This window comes from Phacochoerus africanus, chromosome 10 (genome assembly GCF_016906955.1).
Source record: "Phacochoerus africanus isolate WHEZ1 chromosome 10, ROS_Pafr_v1, whole genome shotgun sequence".
NCBI lineage: Eukaryota > Metazoa > Chordata > Mammalia > Artiodactyla > Suidae > Phacochoerus > Phacochoerus africanus.
In genome coordinates, this window is record NC_062553.1 from 12,694,960 (window position 1) to 12,720,243 (window position 25,284).

Consider the following 25,284-nt stretch of genomic DNA (forward strand, 5'->3'; position numbering starts at 1 on the left):
CCTAGCCGTAAGACCCGTCTAGGCCTAGCGCCACCAGCTCGGTTCCAACAGTCTCATTGCTGCAGGGCTAGCCCTCCAGGTCGAAACCACTTCCGGGGGCGCCAACGCCCCCTTCTCTTAGGAGAAAAAAGGGTTAAAAGACCCTAAGCGCATGCGCCCAAACGGCGGCTTGGAAGCCAGTGGATCCCGCTCTCGCCGCTCTACGCCCTCTCGCGGTATTTCCTTCTCCCGCGGGAGTTATTTGAACGCTCTGGCGGTAACCACGCCCCCGGACTGTCGGCTGTTGTGAGACTGGAGGCTGAGGCGTCTTTGTGGAGACCTCCGCCGTGGTCCGTCGAACCGGCTGCGCCGAAACGCTGAACAGGCTTCGTTCCTGCTGGGTCCCGGCGCCATGGGGGCGGAGAAGAGGCTGCTGCCGATTAAGGAGGCTTTCCAGCTGGCGCAGCAGCCGCACCAGAACCAGGCGAAGCTGGTGGTGGCGCTGAGCCGCACCTATGGCTCGGTAAGCGCGGCCCCGGGCCCTCCCTGCCCCTCCCCAGCCTTGTCTCTCCCAGGGGCTTCCCGCGACCCTCCCGACTACGCGCACCAAGACTCCAACCTCCTTAACCTTTCCGACCCGGTTCGGATAGGTCTGGCCTTTTGCCTGAGGTCTCCCAGCCGCCTCCCTAGCGGCTTCCCGCGCGGACCGTTAATTGTCGGTTGGGGATGAATTTGGAGAAACATTTGTGCTCACTCGGGGGACCGGGCACCTAGTTGTAAGGTCGCGGAGTAGCCCTGAACTTGGCGGTTCAGCTGTGATTGCCCCTGGTCACCGACCTCGTCAAATTGCTTTACCTCCCCCCACAGTTGAATTGAATCAACTCACTAATTAGCAAATTAATCATTAGGACGTGGCTCTTCCTAGTCCGGTGAATAACTTTGTTTCGTTTTGAAGGGAGCCTTGAGAAGAATAGGACAGTGAATTTCGCAAAATGATTTATTTTGAGGTCCAAGAAAAATTGTAAGTCAGGAAAATGGGGCTTGAGGATATAAGAATGTGGAAGTTAAATCGAAAGGAACGCCTGTGTAATATTAAGGTTAAATATGATAAATGTAAAAGCCGTGTTGATTTTTGGATTGTTCAGGAGGAAGCAGATTTTTACTTAAACCGGTACCAAGGCATCGTATTGAGGATTCCATGATATTGACAGCAAAAAAAAAAAAAAAAAAAATCAGAGGAATCCTTTCACTATCAAAATTCCCGTTTGTTTTCTCCCTGGGAGAAATTTCTCCAGAAAGAAACTGTGCAAATTTATTTTCCCTTTGATGGTTTGGATAATTGAGAGATTACTAAATAATTTGTTGGAGTTATGGCTAGTGTTTTCAGCGTCTTAGGGTAATGTGAGAAAAAATTCTTATCTGTGCAGTAAAGGGTTTCTTTTGTCTTTCAGATGGATGACAAAACAGATTTTCATCAGGAGTTTGTTCATTACCTTAAATATGCAATGGTAGTCTATAAACGAGAACCAGCTGTGGAGAGGATAATAGAATTTGCAGCAAAGTTTGTTACTTCATTTCACCAATCAGATATGGAAGATGATGAGGAAGAGGAAGATGGTGGCATTTTAAATTATTTGTTTACTTTTCTATTAAAGGTATATGAAAACTAGAACTTTGGGGGAATGTAGAAAATTTTACTATTTTTAAAAGGGCAATGGGAGTTTGTATATTTAAGAGAATGAAATATCTGGTAATTGAGAAAATGAGTAAGTCTGCCTTATATAGGAACTGTTAGAACAGTCACTAAGATTAAAAGTTAAGATTTTTTTTTTTTTTTGGTCTTTTTGCCATTTCCTTGGGCTGCTCCCACAGCATATGGAGGTTCCCAGGCTAGGGGTCTAATCAGAGCTGCAGCCACCAGCCTCCACCAGAGCCACAGCAACGCGGGATCTGAGCCACGTCTGCGACCTACACCACAGCTCACGGCAACGCCGGATCCTTAACCCACTGAGCAAGGACCGAGATCGAGCCCGCAACCTCACGGTTCCTAGTCGGATTCCTTAACCATAGCTCCATGACGGGAACTCCCCCAGCATTGGGTTTTTAATGACTTTTTTTCTTTTTTTTTTTTTTTTTCCGTCTCTCTGCTGTTTCTTGGGCCGCTCCAGAGGCATATGGAAGTTCCCAGGCTAGGGGTCGAATCGGAGCTGTAGCCACCGGCCTATGCCAGAGCCACGTCTGCAACCTACACCACAGCTCACGGCAACGCGGGATCGTTAACCCACTGAGCAAGGGCAGGGACCTAACCCGCAACCTCATGGTTCCTAGTCGGATTCGTTAACCACTGCGCCACGATGGGAACTCCTTAATGAGCATTCTAAACCAGTTCTCTCACATACATTTGTTTTAAATGAGTTATCTATTTTGCAGGTAAAGTGGGAGTTCCTACAAAGAGGATTATGCTCTTGTAATTCAGCATGTACTTCAGACTGTATTTTGAGACTTTGTATTATATGTGTATAGTATATACATGGATCAAGGTAGCATTATAGTTTTTCTGCAAGTAATTGTAATTATTTAGTAACAAAATGTGGCTTGGAATAAATTTTGATTTGTTTCTGTTTTAGTCTCATGAAGCAAACAGCAATGCAGTTAGATTTAGAGTGTGCCAGCTCATAAATAAGCTCTTGGGAAGTATGCCAGAAAATGCCCAGATTGATGATGATTTGTTTGATAAAATTAATGAAGCCATGCTGGTTAGATTGAAAGATAAAATTCCAAATGTAAGAATACAGGCAGTTCTTGCGCTTTCACGCCTTCAGGATCCCAAAGATGATGAATGCCCTGTAGTTAATGGTACGTATAACTCCCTAAATCCTTTTTCAGTTCAATTACTGTTAAATTCTCAGCTATACGAATTTTCTTAACTATGAAATGATATGGAAGAGTATAGTGTGTGTGTGTATATGTATAAGTATTTTTACCTAAGATATAAATTGGGTAAGATACGTATATACCTTATCTATATATATACACACCCACACATACCTGAGTAGCCACCATTCAACCTAAAAAAGTGGTATATCATCAATACCTTTGAAGCCTACCTTATGTCCCACTCCAGCTTTATCACCACGTCAGAATTAATGATTACCTTGAATTTGGAGTTAATTATTCCCTTGACTTTTTGTTTAAGTAGTTAACCACATGTCTATATCTGTAAATAGTATTAAATTTTGCTTAGGATGATTTTGTGTGCTGTGTGGATCATACTATATCTTGCTGTGCTCTCAACATTATTTCTAATAATATCCTTGTTGATATATTTTACTGATTTATAACATTCTACTAAATGAATATAAGACAGCTTTATTATTTCTTATATTGATGGACCTTCTAGTTTCCAGGACTTTTTCTCTTAAAATACAGTGTTGTCACTGTGAACTTTGTTGGCATCTGGTGTACCTAGGTGTGGACTTGGTGGTATTTGTACATTTATTAGATAAGATGCAAGTGTTCTAAAAAACCATGTCGTCAATCATTATTCCCAATGACAGTGCATGAAAGTGTTCATTGAGGCATATCTTCTCCAGAGTTTGGTGTTGTCAGATTTTAAAATTTTCTGTTAATCTGATGTTTCATTTATGTCATTGTTATGTGTCTTTTCATATATCTACCAGGCAATTGTTTCTTCTGTATAATGCCTTAATAATGTTCTGCTTATTTTTCTGTTGTTTTGTCTTATTAATTGGAGTTCTTTACATATTCTGAAAGGATATCTTTGGGTTATATGAATTATAGGTCTTCTTGCTTTAGATGGATTGTTTCACTCGGGGATGTCTTTTTGACAGAAATTTCTAATGTCAAAATTATTGTCTTTATGATTTGCACTTTTTTTTTAATTTAAGATATTGTTCTCTACCTCTGGGCTTATAAAGATAGTCATATTCCACTTTTCCACATATGTCTAGGTTTATTTTGGGCACTCTTCTATTTTTCTTTGTCCCTGTTACTAGTTTTATAATTTTGATTGGTGGTAGTTGGTATTTTTTCGTGTTAAATGAGGAACATGACAGTGCGTAAAACATACATATTTAATAGCACATACTTGATTGTAAAGCTGGGGGAAGAGAAATAGAGGTGAATAAACATTTACAGGAAATAAAACTGGCTTGGGAATAAACACATGTCATTGTGGGTGACTTTCACTTCAACAAATAGATGCCATCATATGCGGCTTACTGGAAGGCGTGGACAACCTCTGGTGGCACATTCAGTGTGACCTCTGAGTGGGAGCAGCAGTCACTGCTTCAGAGAGAATGCCAGAGATCATGGAACCAGAAGTTATTATTATTTTTTTTAGGACTCATTGAAAGTCAAAATTTAAAAACCATATCAGATTAAACTGTCTGCCATATTTTTTTTCTAAATCTTGAAGAGCAGCAAAATATAACCTTAATGATAGATTTTCCATGATCTTTAGAGCTGTCTTTTTTCAGTTTTAGCCACATGCCCAGTCCATTGACTAACTTCTCTTTAAAGGAAGTTGGCAGAAAAAAAAACTTCAGCGAAAATTAAATGTGTAAGACTAAAAAATATTAATCATTTTGAAGGTATTATTAAATATCAAAATGTGGGCTATCTTACTGTGGTTAAATTTTTATTAGTGCACTAAAATGTATTGCTCTGTTTTTAGCATATGCTACTTTGATTGAAAATGATTCAAATCCAGAGGTTAGGCGGGCAGTGTTATCATGTATTGCACCATCAGCAAAGACTTTGCCAAAAATTGTAGGCCGCACCAAAGATGTGAAAGAGGCTGTCAGAAAACTGGCTTATCAGGTAAATAACTGATACTTTATGTGGCATATTCTTAAAAGACAAGCTATATTCTTAAAATACTTTTGAAAAATATTTGGCACATAATTTCTTCAATTGAGATTTTTATGGATGGAACATATAGATAATTTAGGTAAAATCTTATTAATGTTACCAGATACTAATTTTTTGAGGGGGGATTCTGGGTAATTCTCTTAGGTGAAGGAGATATTACTAGTTATAAAATACATAAACCATATTGAGTTTAATGGCCATTTAAAATTGTTATTATCTCTTTAAGGTTTTAGCTGAAAAGGTTCACATGAGAGCTTTGTCCATTGCTCAGAGGGTAATGCTCCTTCAACAAGGTCTTAATGACAGATCAGGTAAGTTAGACATCCTATATATATAAAACTTTAGTAGATTTTGAGGTCAGACCTGAAAGGTTTAGGAGGAAGTTTCCCAAATTAGGTCAGGTAAGCCTGTCATTTCCATAGCCTGTCAAAGTTTATCTTGGCGTATTGTTTATAATACATTTTTTAAAGATCTTGGTAGCAAACTTAGAAGCAGCAAAGTTTGTTTTAATTTTTCTATGTTTTATGTATGGAGAAACTAGAGTTCAAGGCTATGAAAATAACTTATAAGTAGGGTGGGATTTCTTTTTCAGCCCTCTCTTCCTTTAAAAAAATGCTGTCTTATTCCCTTTGTGTATATCCTGCTATGAATGTGTTCTGTGCATCTGAAACAATTAGGAATGGTCAGACCAATAATTTCCCTAGTTTTTTTCCTTTTTCTCTGCTATAACTGGAGAACCTGCTTATAGCAATGATATGAAGAATGATATATTTTAAATTTCCAAACCCCATGAGAAGGGGGTTTGGAAATTGAGTTTTTCCAAATTTTCCTGTAGCAAGAAAACCTGAATTTGAAAACATTGTCAGAGGACCAATGACTAGGATGATTTTAAAAACTAAGAATAAGGTTTTCAGTGATTAAATTCTTGTATGGTTCACTACTGCAAATAGCAATCCTGTAATAAATAGATCAGGAGTTCCCATCATGGCTCAGCAGAAATGAATCCATGGATGGACTAGCATCCATGAGGACACAGCTTCAATCTCTGGCCTCAGTGGGTTGAGGATCCGGTGTTGCCATGAGCTGTGGTGTAGATCGAAGATGCGGCTCAGATCTGGCGTTGCTGTGGCATAGGCCGACGGCTACAGCTCTGATTCGACCCCTAGCCTGGGAACTTCCATATGCCACTGGTGCAGCCCTAAAAAGATAAAAGATAAAAAAATACATAAAATCAGGCAACTAAATGAAATAATAGGTGTAATAAATAGACTCTGGACTAAAACCTGAAGCCCAGGGAACCCAGGGAAGAAGGAATCCAAAAAATATTTTTGTAAGCTGTGTTGGGTATTTGCTTCTGACCTTTTCTGTTTTCTTTTTATTTTTTTCTTTGTGTCTTTTTAAGGCTGCACCCATGGCATATGGAGGTTCCCAGGCTAGGGGTCTAATCGGAGCTGTAGCCACCAGCCTACGCCACAGCAACGCCAGATCCAAGCCGTGTCTGTGGCCTACACCACAGCTCATGGCAACACCAGATCCTTGACCCATTGAGCGAGGCCAGGGATTGAACCTGCAACCCCCTGGTTCCTAGTCAGATTGATTTCCACTGCACCACGACGGGAACTCTCTGACCCTTTCCATTTTCATTTGAAAGTGAGCATCATAGTGACTTTTTGCAGTATCATTGTACTTTGTATTTTTTCTTTAGTGTGCTTTGTTTTGCCTCTTCCCATTTCTATAGTAGGTGTTGACTTAATGTTAACATTGATCTGATAAAAGTTAATTAAAACAGAGAAAATGGAGTTCCTGTTGTAGCTCAGCAGTAACGAACCCGACTAGTATCCATGAGGACACGGGTTTTGATCCCTGGTCCTGCTCAGTGGGTTATAGGGATCTGGCATTGCTGTGAGCTTGTAGGTCGCAGACACGGCTCAGATCCTGCGATGCTGTGACTGTGGCATAGGCAGGCAGTTGAACTCTGATTAGACCCCTGGCCTGGGAACTTCCATATGCTGCACAAAGACCGAAAAATCAGTTGGGGGGCAAACTATAAGAAATGAAAGCTAGAGGGAGACTCTATTCAATTATAATTCAAATGACTTAACAGATGCTGTGAAACAAGCGACACAGAAGCATCTTCTCCAAGGCTGGTTACGTTTCACTGAAGGAAATATGCTAGAGTTGCTTCATCGGTTGGATGTGGAGAATTCTTCTGAAGCGGCAGTCTCTGTTCTCAATGCCTTATTTTCAGTGACTCCTCTTAATGAACTAGCAGAAGTCTGTAAAAATGATGGCGGGTAAGTATTCATTATTTGAAATATGATACTGATGAATTCTTGCAGTTAAAATTAGTCCCTTTCCCATTACTTAAGACTGTATCAGTACCTATTTTATGTATGTTATGTACACCTATTTTGTTTTCTTTGGTGGATTTTTTTCCTCCTGTATAAGAACTCACTACTTTAGCTGCATTTTATGTTGTCGTTACTTTGATTTTTGCATTAGCCTACCTCCATTGTATGTTTGCTCATTTGATTCTTTTTTCTGTCTAAATATTTTCATTCTTTTTTGTGTGGATAAGTTAATGACTGAAGTTAAAAGGATGGTGTATAAACTATAAATCGAGTCTGCTTCTTGTTCCCATTTTTTTACACTCAGTTCAAATTTCTATTGCATATTAAGGTATTTTTTATTTTCTCTTTTAAATGAAGGAAATTGATTCCAGTGGAAACATTAACTCCTGAAATTGCTTTGTATTGGCGTGTCCTTTGTGAATATTTGAAATCAAAAGGAGATGAAGGTGAAGAAGTTTTAGAGCAGATTTTGCCAGAGCCTGTAGTATATGCAGAGTACTTACTGAGGTAAAAGTTTTTCCTTGTATTTGGACTGTACTTGTGTTATTATTGTGTGTGTCAACTTCCTTAGCCTCCTCCCTCAAAGCCATGGTTGATTGAGAATAAGTGAAAAACAATTTTTTTTTCCCTTGGTTAGGCAAGGGTAAATAGGTTTACACATTGAGTTTTTCTGAAGAATATTCTGTGCCAGTCTGTACACTGAAAGATCAAAATCAGTATATTTGGTGCATTTTTAAAAAAACTGCTGTGATTATGAAAAAAGATGTGATTATGAGCATTTCTCTGTAAAGTTAATGATGATGGTGTGTTGCTCTTTGAAATTGGTTGAGAATTTTTTCTAAGAGCCAAATACTAAATATTTAAGTGTCGGTGGGCCACACTGTTACAATGACTTAACTGCTACGGTGGTGCAAAGCAGCTAAAGTATGTAATGAATAACTGGGACTTTTATAAGAAAACGTTCACTAAAATTTACAGACATTAAATTTGAGTTTCATATAATTTTCACTAAATATATATTTTTATGTTCATATTTTAAGTACCATTTCTTTCTTTTTTTTTTGTCTTTTTTTGCTATTTCTTGGGCTGCTCCCACGGCGTATGGAGGTTCCCAGGCTAGGGGTCGAATCGGAGCTGTAGCCACTGGGCTATGCCAGAGCCACAGCAATGCAGGATCCGAGCTGCATCTGCAACCTACACCACAGTTCACGGCAACTCGGGATCGTTAACCCACTGAGCAAGGGCAGGGACCGAACCCACAACCTCATGGTTCCTAGTCAGATTCGTTAACCACTGCACCACGACGGGAACTCCTTAAGTACCATTTCTTTTTACATCTTTATGTAAAGATCATAGCTTGCAGGCCGTACAAAAACGAGCAGCAGGCTGGATTTTGTGCATGGGCCATAGTTTTCCAACTATGGAAACCTCTGTGGCAAGTTTTAGTATTAATTGAAGCTTACTATTTCGCTGTTTGTTTTTTAAAACGTTTTCTTAAAATATCTTTTAAGTTATATGAATGACTTTAACTTCTACTTCGCTTAACATTATAACAAGTAAAATATGAATGCATTCTTGTCAAAATTCGAATACAGAAGTATATAGAAGAAAAACGTGGTATTTCCTATGTTATCTCATTTCTCAATCCCACTGATCTCCTTAAAGTTAACAATTTAACAGTTTGGGGTGTACATTTTCAGACCTCCTCTACGTTTACATACACATATATTAAGTGCATAATTTTTTAAATATAGCACACATTTTTTTTTTAACTATTGATAACTGAGGTCCTTATGTGATAGAAATCTATCACAATCTTTTTTTTTTGTTTGTTTTTGTTTTTCAGGGCCACACTTGCAGCATATGGGAGTTCCCAGGCTAAAGGTCACATCAACCTACAGCTGCCAGCCTATGCCACAGTTACAGCAACGCCAGATCCAAGCTGTGTCTGCAACCTACACCACATCTCACCAGCAATGCTGGATGCCCAACCCACCAAGCAAGGGCAGGTATCAAACCTGCATCCTCATGGGTACTAGTCAGATTGATTTCCACTGTGCCACGATGGGAACTCCCCAAATCTATTACAGTCTTAACAATAACATATCACTTCATAGGATAGCAATAACATTTAATTTACTCTGCTGTTAGTGGACATTTAGGATGTTTTCTGTTTTCACTGGTAAATGTGTGTTAAACTTTACATTCTTGTGTACATTTGGGATTTTATAGGGTTGATTCTCAGAAGTGGAATTGATTGCTAGGCTAAAAGTCATATTTTTTTTAGTAGATATTGGTGTGTAGATTTTTAACTTGATGATTTTGATACATTTTTTTCAATGAATTATATTTATAGTTGTACAATGGTCACCACAACCTAATTTTAGAACACTTTCATGGCAAATCCGCAGTCCATCCCTCTCCCCCAACCTGTCCACTTTGGTAACCATAAGTTTTTCAAAGTGTGTGTCTGTTTCTGTTCTGCACATCGTTCATTTTTATCCTTTTTTAGATTCCACATAAAAGTGATAGCATATGATGTTTGTCTCACTGTCTAACTTCACTTAGCCTGATAGTTTCTAGGTCCATCCATGTTGCACAGATGCCATCATTTCATTCTTTTTCATGGCCGAGTAATTTTCCATTGCATTTGTGTATGACATCTTTATTCATTCCTCTGTCAATGGACATTTAGGTTGCCTCCATGTCTTGGCTATACTATATAGTGCTGCAGTTGAACGTTGGGGTACATGTGTCTTGTTGAGTCATGGCTTTCTCTAGATAGATGCCCAGGAGTGGGATTGCTGGTCATACGGTAATTCTGTTTTTAGTTTTTTGAGGAATCTCCATACTGTTTTCCATAGTGGTTGCACCAATTTACATTTCCACCAACAGTGTAAGAGAGTTCCCTTTTCTCCACACCCTCTACAGCATTTATTGTTTGTAGACTTTTTGTTGATAATCATTCTGTCTGGTTTAAGGTGGTGCCTCATAGTTTTATTTGCTATAATAATGTGATGTTGAACATCTTTTCATGTATTTTTTAGCCATCTGTATGTCTTTGCAGAGTGTCCGTTTAGCTCTTTTGCTCATTTTTTGATGGGGTGGTTTGCTTTTTGGTGTGGAGCTGCAAAAGGTGTTTATATATTTTGGAGATTAATCCGTTGTCAGTCATTCATTTGCAAATATTTTCTCCCATTCCGTGGGCTGTCTTTTCGTTTTGTTGGATTTCCTTTGCTGTGCAAAAACTTTTAAGTTTAATTAGGTCCCATTTGTTTGTTTTTATTTTTATTGTTATTACTCTAGGAGGTGGATCTGAGAAGATATTGCTGCTATTTTATGTCAGAGAGTGTTTGGCTTGTGTTTTCCTTTTAAGAGTTTTATGGTATTTAGGTTTTTTAATCCATTTTGAGTTTATTTTTGTGTATGGTGTTAGTATTCTAAGCTTCTTTCATATAATATGAATTATGGGCCTGAATTTGCTTTTATGAAAGAGTATTGTGCTTTTGCTTATAATGGCTCCACATATGAGTTAGGGAGCAAAGCTAAAAATGTCTTTGAATTTTGTACACAAAACATTGAATCCAGGATAAATATCTTAAATGTAAGCCAATATAGAGATTTAGAACTTGTACTCATAGTAACATGATGAAAAACAGATGTGAATCTACTAAAAGTTTTAATGGTAATTATTTCAGGCTTTAATATTTGGTTGGAATATTCATTATAATGCTATTTGGGCCATGTTGAAATGTTTCCAAAAGGAATGAATTTAATGCAATGCCTAATAATACATATTTATATAAATGTAATAAATGCTCATGGAAGATTGAGAAACTACAAGAAAATATGAGGGAATGTTAAATAACAGGAAGAGCATCTCCTCAAAGATTGTTTCACAGATTGATTAATTCTTAGTTACTGAAGAGCGACATGTAAAGAGCTTGGTTTCTCTGGCTTTAAGAGGGATTCTTGTATTTCCTTTGTCTTTTTATCTGTGAGTTTTGAAACTTGAATCACTTTTTCCCACTTAGAAAAAGGAAAATTTTAAAGATCATATTTTATTATTGAAAGGATACTTGGATGTTTCTTTTTGGAGCAATGTCACTAGATAGGCTTAGCTTTTTCAGGTACAGAAGCAAAATTAAATGGAAAAATTGCTTCTTGGTAATGTCAAATACATTTTCAGGCATTTTTGTAGCAGGAAGAATTAGTGACTCATTTCTGATATGAAACAATTTCCTGTTAATTGAGCTGTTTACATTCAGAGAAATTGGGGGTGTTAGACATGAAATTTGAGTGGAAAAAAGGGGACACCAATACAGTTTCTAGAAAGCTACCTTAAATATAGTTCTTGGAGAGAGATTTGAAAAGAGACTTTCTTTGTAGTTCTCTGTGGCTCAGTGGGTTAAGGATCCAGGCATTGCCACTACTGTGGCATAGGTTTGATCCCTGTCGTGGAACTTCTGCATGCCATGGGTGCCATGTCTGAAAGATTTTCCTGAGTGGTCTCTGCACTATAATGACTGTCTTTTAAAATGATTGGAAAGAGATTATTTCATGGTAATTATAATCGATGGGTCCATTTTAAATTGTCTTTATGCAGTTCAGGATTTGTAATCTATTAAAATAAGTAACTCTTTGAATTTGTTTTTTTAAAAAAAATACCCTCAGTCTTGATGGTATGTGTTGTGCTAAAGCTTGGGTTTTTGATAATTATCAATTTTGTAGCTTTCATTTAGTTTCCTGAATCTCAAGGGTGGCTAATGTCCTCCAAGGTCCTAATATCATGGCCAGAGATTGATGAGCTTTTATTTACTCCTGGCTGTGATTTTATAAGTCAGTTTGTTTATTCATCATACGTAATTCTACAGTGTCTATAACTTGATTTTTTAACAATTTAAAAAAGACATTTTTCATTAGGATTATCATTTCATATGTTTCTTACAACTTAAAGGGCACCTAGTTATATAAGTTTTAAACTCTTAATTCTGCTTTTAAACAGTTTGTTCCACACAAAAAAGACCTTCTGGTAGGCTTTTGAAAGTTATCTGGGTGAGGGTTGTAAAAGGCTTTAATTTGGGCAGTGGTAGTAAAAATAAAGGGATAGTTGATGGTGCTTGTTTGTGGACCTGTACTAAAATAAGTACAATGCTTAGGGCCCCTAAGCAAGGCTAATAGAAATTCATGAAGCTTTCTATTTTCTGAATTCCACAGCAACATGGGATCTGAGCTGCATCTGTGACCTACACTACAGCTCATGGCAGCACTGGATCCTGGACCCACAGAGTGAGGCCAGGGATCAAACCCACATCCTCATGGATGCTACTAAGGGGAATCCTATATTCTGATTTTTTTTTTTTTTTTAAATGTCATTGTATTCATGGATTCTGTGTGTAATTACTATTTTAAACAAAACTTGTTAATTAAGGTTAAAGAGGGAAGACAAGCTCTTTCTGCATAATTGGATTTCTGGAGAAAGGATTTAGAACTCTATAATTCAGAATACTGGTGACATTGGAATAATCTTTTTTTTTTTTTTTTGTCCTTTTTAAGGCCGCACCCGCGTGGCATATGGAGTTTCCCAGGCTAGGGGTCGAATGTGAGCTGTAGCCACCCGTCTATGCCACAGCAACACCAGATCCGAGCCGCGTCTGCGCCCTACACCACAGCTCAGGGCAACACTGGATCCTTAACCCACTGAGCGAGGCCAGGGATCAAACCTGCAACCTCATGGTTCCTAGTCGGATTCGTTTCTGCTGCGCTACAACGGGAACTCCGGAATAATTCTCTTTTGAGCGACATAAATTAGCTTTTGATAATTTCCCATAGGACATTTGAATCTTTAATGAAAATGTTTTCCAGATTCATTTGAATCAAGTCAGTAAGTTTGAAAATTCATGGCAGTAGCATAGAATTTACTCTGTAGACCAAATTAGTATAGCATGGTACAAATATCTATGTGTTTGGACTTATATGAGCAGAAAATTATCCTTTTCTGACTTAATATTGCAGCTGTTTAATGTTTCTTAACAGATTCTACATTTTATTAATTGTGCTTGTTTTAGTTATATTCAGAGCATTCCAGTTGTTAATGATGAACAGAGAGGTGATTTTTCCTATATTGGCAATTTGATGACAAAAGAATTCATAGGTCAACAATTGATTCTAATTATCAAGTCTTTGGATACCAGTGAAGAAGGAGGAAGGTATGTTTAAATGTTAACCCTTGTTCTAATTTGCTCTTAGAAAATCTTCAGTGTTGAAATATAGTCTTGTTACGGTATGATTAAGTACATATAATCTATCTCTCTGAAGTGTTATATGAAGTTTTCTCTTTCCTCATATATATAAATAATAGTATAAAAGGGCAGGTTTTTCTTAAAAATCTGTTAGTATTACTATCCCTCCCTGTAGTAAATTAAATACAGTATAAAAGATTTGATTCACTTACGGCATTTTGTTATTATTTCATCATGTTGATTTGTGAAAGATTATACGGTCAAATTTTTTCTAGAATGAGAATTTTTGGTCTAAAGTCTGTATATAAATTTTTGTACCTGCTGTCTGCAGAATAGGTGAAATGTGTTTCTACTGTCACATTGAAATTAAAGTAGTTCTTTTTGAATGCAGGAAACGACTGCTGGCTATTTTACAGGAGATTCTTACTGTCCCCACTACCCCAGTATCCCTAATTTCTTTTCTTGTTGAGAGACTACTTCACATCATGACAGATGATAATAAGAGAACACAGATTGTAAGTAGTTTTCTTCATTGTTGATAAAGATCAAAGGTTTGGTTGGTAACATAGACGGTTGTCTTTTCTGTACTTTTGGCTTTTTGTCTTCAGTTGCCTTTTAGTTTTGTCTATCAAATTTTTAAGCTTCTTAATACCAAATCTCTTTCTCTCTCACACACCCACACCCACATATTTGTTTTATAAATATCTCCTTCCTTTTCTTAGCATACCTATCATTGTGTTAAATCTATTTGAAATGGAGCAGGTTAGGGAAGAGGTGACATATAGGCATTGGTCGCTAGAATGTGTAAGGTTGAATTTATATCTACCTGGGTTCACATCCCCTTGGACACTTTCTGGCTTTGTGACCCTGCCCAAGTTATTTAATTTAGAATTTTTACCTGACTGCAAAATAAGAATAACAAGAAAACCTCTTATTCAATGAAATAATGTAAAGAGCTTGGTAAATACAGGTAAAAATATCTATTATATTAATATATTCAAGTGTTATTTTCTCTGGAGTTCCCTAAAAAGATAGGCCTGTATCTTTGATTTTCATAAAACCATAGTCTTGGAGTTGCAAGTTAATTCAGAGGTTCTTTTCCAACTCCTACACACACACACACACACACACACACACACACACACACACACTCCTTCTACAATATTCTCAGTGGTTATCCAGCACCTCCTTAAGGTACCTTCATTTTGGATGCCGCCTTTTCCTGAATCAGCCAATTCCAATGCCCAGTGGCTCTGAAAGAACAGTGTTTAGTTTGCTGTCATCATTTATGCATGTGTACCCAAAGGAAAAATAAAAGTATTCTAATTTTTTATATTCAGCTCCTTTTGGAGCTGAACAGGGAGGAGGTAGTTGAATATTTTAGGCAGAAAATTTTAGTTTTATGCTGCCTAAGATTAGCTGCTGTCTTTAAGCACTATGTGAGAGAGAATTTCTCTTCAATGTCCCCCGAGAGAGAATTTCTCTTCAGTGTCCACCTGCCTGTTTACCTTTCCGTGATCTTAGAGAGGTTTTAGTCAGATATATTATTTGGTCTTTTTTTTTTTGTCTTTTTGCTATTTCTTGGGCCGCTCCTGCGGCATATGGAGGTTCCCAGGCTAGGGGTCGAATCAGAGCTGTAGCCACCAGCCTACACCAGAGCCACAGCAACGCAGGATCCGAGCCGTGTCTGCGACCTACACCACAGCTCACGGCAACGCCAGTTCCTTAACTCACTGAGTGAGGCCAGGGATTGAACCCGCAACCTCATGGTTCCCAGTTGGATTTGTTAACCACTGTGCCACGACGGGAACTCCGGCCTTCTTCCCGCCGCGCCCCCCCCCCCCCCACAATTGTCTAGCAAGTAGAATGTATGCTCTTTTTTTTTTTCTTTTTTTCATTTCCATCCATACCCACAGCATATGGAAATTCCTGGACCAAGAATTGAATCTGAGTTGCAGCTGCAACCTGTACCACAGCAACAGTGACACCAGATCCTTAACCCACTGCATCATAGCAGAAATTCCCTGTGTGCCACTTTTGCTTGTATATTTTGCTGCATTTTTCAAGAGATTGTGGCTATTACTTGGAGTTTTATATAACACTTTGATGTCATTTTCTGATATATAACATATTAAAGTATGTATTCTGAATTATAACTTACTAGGTTTCAGAAATTATCTCAGAGATTCGGGCACCCATTGTCACTGTTGGTGTTAATAGTGATCCAGCTGATGCAAGAAAGAAAGAACTCAAGGTAACTCTTCTAAATTAAAGAAATGCTTGAGTATAATGTAGTGTATGTGCTTGACTGAATTTCTGGATGGTTGAGATGTTAAAAAATACCCTTTAGTTTACTATAAATTTTCATATTTTTGTGTGGTGTTTACACAATTTATATCTTCTTAGATGGCTGAAATAAAAGTTAAACTTATTGAGGCAAAAGAAGCTTTGGAAAATTGCATTACCTTGCAGGATTTTAATCAAGCATCGAAATTAAAAGAAGAAATAAAAGCATTAGAAGATGCCAAAATAACCCTATTGAAAGAGACAGAGCAACTTGAAATGAAAGAAGTCCATGTAGAAAAGGTATAGATAACTTTTTTATATTAAATCTCAGATGTTATCATCTCAACTAAACCTTGTTTTCTTGACTCAGCTGCCAGAATATATGCACTTTGGAGAGATTTTTTAACAGTACCATGAATTAATACAGAAATATTTTCCCACCTGCTCCTTTCTATTTGGAACTTTAAAAGGCTTTAATGAACTTTAATTATTGTAGCTAGGACTTCATTTGATTTGTTCCCTGTCGTGTTAATCTCTGGAATCTAAAGTCTTTCTTCCTTGCCAAGGAAGCTTACTTTTCCACTAGTCGCTTTCTGTTTGCTCTTTCGTTTTTGGGTCTTGAATGGTTTCGAAAAGGAGATTGCATCTTTCCCTTATTTGTGGAAGACTCATGACCTAGGAAAAGAATTTCTGTGGTAACAATACCACTGTGCCCATATTTACTTATTTATTTATCTTTTTAGGGCCACACCTGAAGCTTATGGAGGTTCCCAGGCTAGGGCTTGAATTGGAGATGTAGCTGCTGGCCTACACCAGAGCCACAGCAATGCCAGACACATATTTTTTTAAAGTTTACTCTTGTTTCTAGAAAAAGCTAAGTAACTTTTATTTTAAATGAAATACCAAACATATATTTAGCAACATTAAAAGCTTCATTTCAGCAGTCTTTTTTTTAAATTTAATTAGTTGTATTTGATACACTAGTCCTATTTTAATATAGGATAGATGGTATAAATTACTATTTTATATTAACTTTAATTCAGGAGATCTTTTAGGATCTTGCCTTTTGTAGTAAACATCATTTAAACTACTCTAGTTTTGGTTTGGGAGGTGTTGATTATTTTCATAGAGACAGTGGGTGGATAGGAGAGTTTACTATATGGGGCATTTCGTAAGTTATGTCCTTGAGCTCTGTAGCCATGGACATCACCACCTTCCCAACGGATCTGCCTGAATTTTATTTTCATAGTAGCTTTATTTTTTTTGTTTGGCAAAGTAAATGGATTATCATAGGCTTTTAAATTTGCTCCTCAAATTTAAAGCAAAAAGTGAAAATATACTATGACTGAGAAATGATATAAAAAAAACTTCAGGTCTGAATTAGGAACTTTTTTTTTTTTTTTTTGCTATTTCTTGGGCCGCTCTCGCGGCATATGGAGGTTCCCAGGCTAGGGGTCGAATCGGAGCTGTAGCCACTGGGCTATGCCAGAGCCACAGCAACTCGGGATCTGAACCACGTCTGCAATCTACACCACAGCTCACGGCAACGCCGGACCCTTAACCCACTGAGCAAGGCCAGGGATTGAACCCGCAACCTCATGGTTCCTAGTCAGATTTGCTAACCACTACGCCACGATGAGAAACTCCTGAATTAAGGACATTTTAACTGAGGTGATCTATCTTTACTTGCTTTGACCATTTATGTGTTCATTTGTCCTACTTAAGGGTTATAAATCTATTGCACTATAACTTCAGTATAGCGTAATAAATGCTATGGTCAGGTAAATATTATGGAGGTTTTATGGAGAGGCAGCTAACTCAGGCCAGGTGGTGTTGGTTTCTGCAGAAGAAGTGTTCCAATTTCAGATTTGAGTAAAAATAATGTAAGCTAACAGTTACAGGATGCTTTTTTTTGTGTGTGATATTCACAAGTTTGAATTCATTTGATTCTCACTATAACCTAATGGGATTGGTGTTATTATCCTCATTTTAAAGAAGGCAAGTAACTTTCCTAAAGTTTCACAGATAGTAAATGGTGGAGGCGGGATTCAACCCCAGGCAAGTGGCTTCAATTGTGCTTTTAATGCACTCTGTCATCTCTCCTCAGTGAGTCGTTAAGGGAATCTTATAGGCGAATGGAATGACGTGAGAAGGCCCAAAAGTTAGAGTGCCTGTTGTGTTTGAAAACTTTAAGTCCACATAACTAAAGATTAGAGGGAGAGAGGTAAGAGATAAATCTGGGGGGGAAATTAAGGGCCAATTCATGTAAGGCCTTGTATAAGCAATATTTTAAAAATTGTGCCTTACCCAAGGATCATGTTGAGCCACTAAAGATGAGATTTATGTCTTAATAGAGATTACTAATCCTCAGGAAAGGGATTGCAGGCGGGTGTACTAGTTGGAATACTGTTGGAGTCATGTAGGATGGAGATGCTAATGATGGTGGGTATGGAAAGAAGTGGTGGATTTGAGAACTACGTAGGAATGAGTAACAAGGAGAAGAGTGAGTCATATATCCTAGGTCTTTTTTTTTTGTCTTTTTTTTGTTGTTGTTGTTGTTGTTGCTATTTCTTGGGCCACTCCCGCGGCATATGGAGGTTCCCAGGCTAGGGGTTGAATCGGAGCTGTAGCCACCGGCCTACGCCAGAGCCACAGCAACGCGGGATCCGAGCCGCGTCTGCAACCTACACCACAGCTCACGGCAACGCCGGATCGTTAACCCACTGAGCAAGGGCAGGGACCGAACCCGCAACCTCATGGTTCCTAGTCGGATTCGTTAACCACTGCGCCACCTAGGATAGGAACTCCTATCCTAGGTCTTTTGATTTGGATAGCAGGGTAGATGGGAGTGATATGGAGGAAGCACAGGAGGAGGAGGGATTTAGGTAATGATGAGTTAGTTTCCTTTTGGACATTTTGAGTTTGAGAAGCTTGTAGAACATACAAGAGCAATGTCTTATGGCAGTTTTTTATATAAATCTATAACTTAGAAAATAGTTGGAGTAGCTCATAAATGGTAAATGGAGTTACATGACTGGATAAGGTGGTTGCAAGGAGAGTAATGGAGCCTACATATCTTTAAAAAAAAAAACAAAAAAAAAACAGAAAACCCCGAGAAAGCAAACATTTGAAAGAATGGACAGAAGCTAATTCATACTAATGCTTACTATTCTGTTTCATTTTAGAATGATGCCGAAACACTGCAGAAGTGTCTTGTTTTGTGTTATGAACTCTTGAAGCAGATGTCCATATCAACAGGTATAGGTGCAACTATGAATGGCATCATTGAATCTTTGGTATGTTGGTGCCCTTTGAGGCTTTATTATAGCTCACTCCTTCCTTATTTTATATATTTCTTGAGGTTCAGAAGAATGAAAAGACTATTTTAAACATCTGGTAAATAAAAAAACAGTGGCTGTTTCATATTGTGAGGATTAAATTAGGATGATGTATGTAAAGGATCTGGTCTATGTTATGTTTATTCCTTTAGAAAGCATGAAAAATATTTTATGCTGGAAAGTGATGCAGAGTATATCCTCATTTCTTGAATAATAAGAGGAAATACTGAAGACACATTGGGAATATTTAGGCAATAGAATCTTGTTTTATGGAAAGACTATGAGAAGTTTATATTCTATGCTTTGTGGAAGGGATTTATTACTATATATTTTAAAGGAATTTTTAACTAGATTTATTACTATATATTTTAAAGGAATTTTTAACTAAAGTAATCCTTCATAGGTAATCTCCATTTTACTGACCAGAGGGATATAAATACTGCAAGTCATTAGAACAATATTATCTAATAAAAAATAAATGCAAACCACATGCAACTTTGAATTTTCTAATAGCCCCATTTAAAAAATGAAAAATGTGTGAAGTTAATTTTAAATATATTTAACCCAGTATACCCCAAACATTCTAACTTTGTCATTTACTCAATATTAAAATTATTGAGGCAGTTCCCTGGTGGCTCATTGTGTTAAGCATCTCTTGTCACTGCTGTGGTGCCGGTTTGATCCCTGGTCCAAGAAGTCCAAAATAAGATATGCTGTAAATGTAAAAATACACTGGGTTTCAAAGACAATAATGTAAATTATCTTTTTAAAATATTAGTTACATGTTTCATTGATAATATCTTGTTTATATTGGATAAAATAAAATATTTAAATTTAGTTTTATCTGTTTCTTCTTTTACTTGGCTACTGGAAAATTTCAAGTGACTTTTGGCTTCCACTATATTTCTAGTGGATAGCACAGAATGGGAGACATTGAAATCAGATCAGTTGAATAAGCAAAGAGGCAAGGGATCATGTGGTATAAGAAAACTGGGAAAGACTACAGAGTGAGGTGTGTCATATTAAGGAGTTTTTTTCTGTGAGCACTGGAAAGCCACTAAGTCAGCTCTGACAGGTAGAGGGAAGGTATCTCATGGTTCCATGTTGTGCTCTGACTATATTCTTCTTCTTTAGCAATTTAATATTTACTTTTTTTTTAACCAAAAATTGACTTTTTTGAGTTAATAGCCTATATGGAAATAAAGTAGATATATGAAATCATATTGAAATTTTCACTTTGACCATTTTTTTAAACATGCTATTATAAATTTCTTGTCCTGGTCAAAATTGTTTTAATTTCTAATTCTTTTTAGATTCTTCCTGGAATAATAAGTGTTCATCCTATAGTAAGAAATCTGGCTGTTTTGTGCTTAGGATGCTGCGGACTGCAGAATCAGGATTTTGCAAGTAAACACTTTGTATTACTACTGCAGGTAGGATTTATCTTGTGATTAAGATCTTGATTGTACTTATTAAAATAATCTGTGGTGATTATGCTGGTCCAAGAAATTTAATCTATTTGAGGGCTTATTGATTATGATAATGGATGATTTTTAGGGACTCAATTTTTATTTTTTGGATTTTTATTAAAACTTTTTTGTAGCAAAAAGACAAAATATCAGTTAAGGTACTTTAAAAATTAATAATATAGGAAATATTTATTGAGTTCATATTATATGCCCAGCATTATTCTAGGCTTAGAAAAAAGATAGATAATGAAAAAAAAATAAAAGTTGCTGTCCCAATGGAGCTTAAATTTTAGAAGAGGAAACACCCCAAAAATACTATGTAGTATGTCGTAGGAAAAAAGTAAAGCAGAGAAAGGTAATGAGGACTGGGACTATGGAGAGGAAGCAGTTTGGTCAAGAAAGACCTCACTAATAAGTCAAAATTTGGGCCATTACCAGAGGGAAGTGAGAATGAACCATGTAGATCTGAGTAAGAGGATTCCAAAGAGAGAAGAGCAGGCCGAGGGGCCCTGCAGTAGGACTCTGCTTCTTACGTTCATGGCGCAGGAAGGAGCTCACATGCTAAGGGGAGAAGAGTAGGAGAAAGGGTTTGCAGGCAGCCAGACATCTATGAATTCTAGAGGCTTCTAGTCCTTCTCAGTGAATATGAGAAGGAATGGAAGGGTTTTTGTTGTTTGTTTTTGTTTTTTCTGATAGGCAAGAAATAGATTAATTAGGATAGGACGCTTGTGAGAGAGGCAAGGGGGGCTCTGCCTTGAGGATCCAGTGGGCCGCAGTTTTATCATCTAGGGGGAGTGGGGGTCCGAAAAGACCACCTCCTCTTTCTGACAGTACTAGCTCCTCCTTGATATCCAGCAAGGTGTGTATTCAAATCAAACTCCTGCCCTTGGTCTGAATCTAAATGCAGGCCTCATCCCATCCACCACCCAATGACCTGAGGCAATTCCCGCACTTAGGAATGGAAGTTTTTGAGTAGAGGATTTTTATGATCTGACTGAACATAGTGTTAAACCAAATGATGGCAAACCTTTTCTATAAAGAGTTAAGGAGTAACTATTTTAGACTTTGCAGGCTATATGGTCTTTCTCAACTACAACTCTGCTGTGGTAGTATGAAAAATCCATAGATGATACATAAATAAGTGTGGTTGTAATACAATAAAACTATTTATGGAAGCTGAAATTTGAATCTCAATTTTAGTGTGTAATGAGATTTTTTAACCGTTTAAAGATGTACAACTATTCTTAACTTGAAGGCTTTATAAAAATAGGCAGCAGACTGGATTTGACCTGTGAGTTACAGCTCGCAGATTCCTAGTATTAAGTATAGGAATATAAGTATGGAAGCAGAGATACGCATAAGGAAGATATTGTAATAATCCAGGAAAGAAATGGTGACAACTTGGACTAGTATTGTGGTTATTGGTGTCATGAGAAGTGATGGTAATTTAAGTTTGAAGATGACATCTGTAGAATTTGCTGAGGAATTTGATGTGGCATGTGAAAGAAAGGAGTAGAAGAAAACAGGATTTTGGCCAAAATAACTGGAAAGATGGAATTTCTCTTTCCTGTGATGGGGAAAATAGGAACAGGTCTTAAGGCCAGTAGATAAGTTCAGTTTTGGGTGTGCTAAGTTCGAAGTTTGAGGTATAGCTTAGATATATTGAATATGCATTTGTATGCAAGTTTAGAGACAGGGAGAGGGTCCCAGGCTGGGGCGATGAATCTGAAAGTCTTTACTCTGTAATGGTATCCAATGCCTACAGACTGGATGTTACCTGACAAGTGGGTATAGATTGAGAAGGTATCTCAACAGCTTTGTAGGGCTCAGGAAACATTTTAGGTAAAGGAGATGAAGAGGAACCAGTAAAGGCCCAGGGGGAGGTAGCCAGTAATGGAAGAATGAGATGTCCTAGAAGGCAAGTGAAGATGCTATTTTAAAGAGTCTAGGATGACCCAGCTGTCTAATGCTGGTGACAGGTAAGAAAGATTCATAGCTGATCCTTGAGGGCAAGTAAGGGAGCATTTGGTGATGTTCCTAAGAGTAGTTATGTGGAGGGCAAAGCCTGTTGTAGTGGGCCAAAGAGGATTATGGGAGAGGAATTGGAAACAGCCAGTGTAGACTACTCAAGATTTTATTTTGTTAGAGTAACAGAAGTGGAATGGTAGCAAGAGAGAATACTGGGTAAGAAGAGTTTTTGGCTTTGTTTAAACTTTAAGATGGAGAAAATTACAGCATGTTTGTATCCTAATGTCAATGACCCACTCAAAAGGAAAAACCTGATAATATAGGGACGAGAGAGAAGCTGTTAGAGCACTATCGAGTAGACGAGAGGGATTAAATCTAGTGTACCAGTGGAATGCATTTAGCTTTTTAACTCCTTTGAACATCTGTTTTTAACATTTGGCTTAGCTTAACTAAGAAAATAATACATCCCTCCATCACCCCATGTGAAAAGACAATGAGATTCATGTGGTGTCTTGGTGCTGCCAAATAGGGATAAAAAGCTGCAAGGAGTTTTAGTGCTAATTGCTTTCCTACAGGTAAATGGGAGGGCTTTGCATGTTCAGCTTGAAAATAACAGGTGTACAAACAGACATAGAGAACAGACTTGTAGTTGCCGGGGGGAGGGAGGAAGAAGGGGGATGGATGGGAAGATTGGGGTTGGTAGATGAAAACTTTTACATTTAGAATGAATAGGCAATGAGGTCCTTCTGTACAGCACAAGGAACTATATCCAGTCTCTCGGGATAGAACATGATGGAAGATACTATGGGAAAAAGAAGGCATATATATGTATGATTGGGTCACTATGCTGTACAGCAGAAATTGACACAACACTGTAAATCAGCTGTACTTTAATAAAAATTTTTTTAAAAATTAAAGTAGGTGATAACATTGTTTTTATGAAGATTATCTTAAAAGAATGCACTCAACCAGTAGTTGAATTTTCACTCAACATAAAATCTTTTTTTTTTTGGGGGGGTCCTTTTTGGGGTCGCCCCCACGGCATGTGAAGATTCTCCGGCTAGGGGGCCAATCAGAGCTGTAATCACTGGCCTACGCCAGAGCCACAGCAACGCCAGATCCGAGCTGCATCTGCGACCTACACCCCAGCTCACAGCAACGCTGGTTCCTTAACCCCACTGAGCAAGGCCAGGGATCGAACTGGTGTCCTCATGGATGCTAGTTGGGTTCGTTAACCACTGAGCCACAATGGTAACTCCAGGATTAAATTCTTGATGGTGGCGTTCCCATTGTGGATCAGCAGAAACGAATCCGACTAGATCCATGAGGCTGCAGGTTCGATCCCTGGCCTCGCTCAGTGGGTTAAGGTTCCGGCGTTGCCGCGAGTTGTGGTGTAGGTCACAGACGTGGCTTGGATCTGGTGTGGCTGTGGCTTAGGCCAGCAGCTAAGGCTCCCATTCGATCCCTAGCCTGGGAACCTCCATATACCATGGGTGCGGCCCTAAAAGAAAAGACATAAAAAAAATAAATTCTTGATGGTCCCTTTGCTTATATTTATTATCCGAGAACAATTTCTATTGTAAGATCCTTTTGTGTCAGGTATTATCTTTAAAATGGTATACAGTTTTCAAACTGGAAGAAAAATTCTGGTACTTGTTCAGATGAATCATTTATGTTTGGCGATACATCTGGTTTTACTCCAAGATGTAGAATGAATTTCCCTGTTACACAAAGTCATTACTTTTTATATCAGTAGGTATGGAATCAGTGATTTAGCTAGTAATTCTAAAGAGAATTGTGAAATTTATTGGCTTTATAGATGCCCTGGAAGTAAAATCCTACATATTCAAAGAGGTTTTGCTAAGAAACTAAAAACAGTAAGTTCTCTACTCCAGTTTCCTAGCTTTCTAGAGGATGAGGTGTTAAGTGCTAGGTTGACCCCTGGTCATTAAGTTTTTTTTAATGGAAGAAAAATCTCACATTTGATAGTGATGGGTTTATTTATGTCTAGCTTACCAAGTATAGTGCTTTTTGACTCCGAAAATGAGGTAAAATACTCATTAAGATGCCCTGTAGTCCATTATGAATGCTTCTGAAAAATTGTAAGATGTTTTCAAGTTGGAACGTTTGATAGAAGAGATTGGAGGCAGACAATTGTATAATCCACTGTTAATGAAATCTGAATTTATTGAGCTATTAATAAGAGAAAAATTTGTCTTTAATGAAACTTGATAACCTAGAATACTGGTGTTCTCATGAATGCTAGGGGTCAGATCGGAGCTGTAGCTGCCAGCTTACATCACAGCCACAGCAACATGGGATCAGAACTGTGTCTGAGACCTACACCACAGCTCATGGCAATGCTGGATACTTAACCCACTGAGCAAAGCCAGGGATGGAACCCGTATCCTCATGGATACTAGTCAGGTTCATTACCAGTGAGCCACAATGAGAACTCCTAATGAGTGCTTTTTATTGGTTAGAATGTGATGTTTTTGTCTTCATAGATGGCCCCAAATAAGTGTGATGTAATTGAAGTTTTTCTAAATCTTAAAAAAATAAAATCATAGTTGAATGTATACATTTTTATTATATAAAAGTAACAAATACTATAAATCAATCTGACTCTAGTTCAGGGAATTTTGACTGAAGATGAACTTTTTCTAAAGGAAATTTAATTCTAAATGTTATGGTACAAATAAATAAAATATTTTAATTTAAGCTTTGAAAAATATTTTACATAGACTTGACACTGTTG

At 37.7% G+C, this 25,284-nt stretch overlaps 1 protein-coding gene across 1 annotated transcript in view; it reads left to right on the forward strand.

Moving 5' to 3' along the window:
• The first annotated feature begins 116 nt into the window (after positions 1 to 116).
• The window catches only part of NCAPG (non-SMC condensin I complex subunit G), a 43,975-nt gene continuing 18,807 nt past the window's right edge, over positions 117 to 25,284 (forward strand). Inside the window, exons 1-13 of the mRNA XM_047799560.1 lie at positions 117 to 502; positions 1,431 to 1,634; positions 2,607 to 2,835; positions 4,676 to 4,821; positions 5,099 to 5,183; positions 6,977 to 7,166; positions 7,581 to 7,730; positions 13,292 to 13,432; positions 13,857 to 13,980; positions 15,630 to 15,719; positions 15,872 to 16,051; positions 18,937 to 19,047; positions 20,403 to 20,522. Of these exons, the coding sequence (XP_047655516.1) occupies positions 392 to 502; positions 1,431 to 1,634; positions 2,607 to 2,835; positions 4,676 to 4,821; positions 5,099 to 5,183; positions 6,977 to 7,166; positions 7,581 to 7,730; positions 13,292 to 13,432; positions 13,857 to 13,980; positions 15,630 to 15,719; positions 15,872 to 16,051; positions 18,937 to 19,047; positions 20,403 to 20,522 (1,881 nt within the window). The 5' untranslated portion in view covers positions 117 to 391. The remainder of the gene's footprint in view (positions 503 to 1,430; positions 1,635 to 2,606; positions 2,836 to 4,675; positions 4,822 to 5,098; positions 5,184 to 6,976; positions 7,167 to 7,580; positions 7,731 to 13,291; positions 13,433 to 13,856; positions 13,981 to 15,629; positions 15,720 to 15,871; positions 16,052 to 18,936; positions 19,048 to 20,402; positions 20,523 to 25,284) is intronic.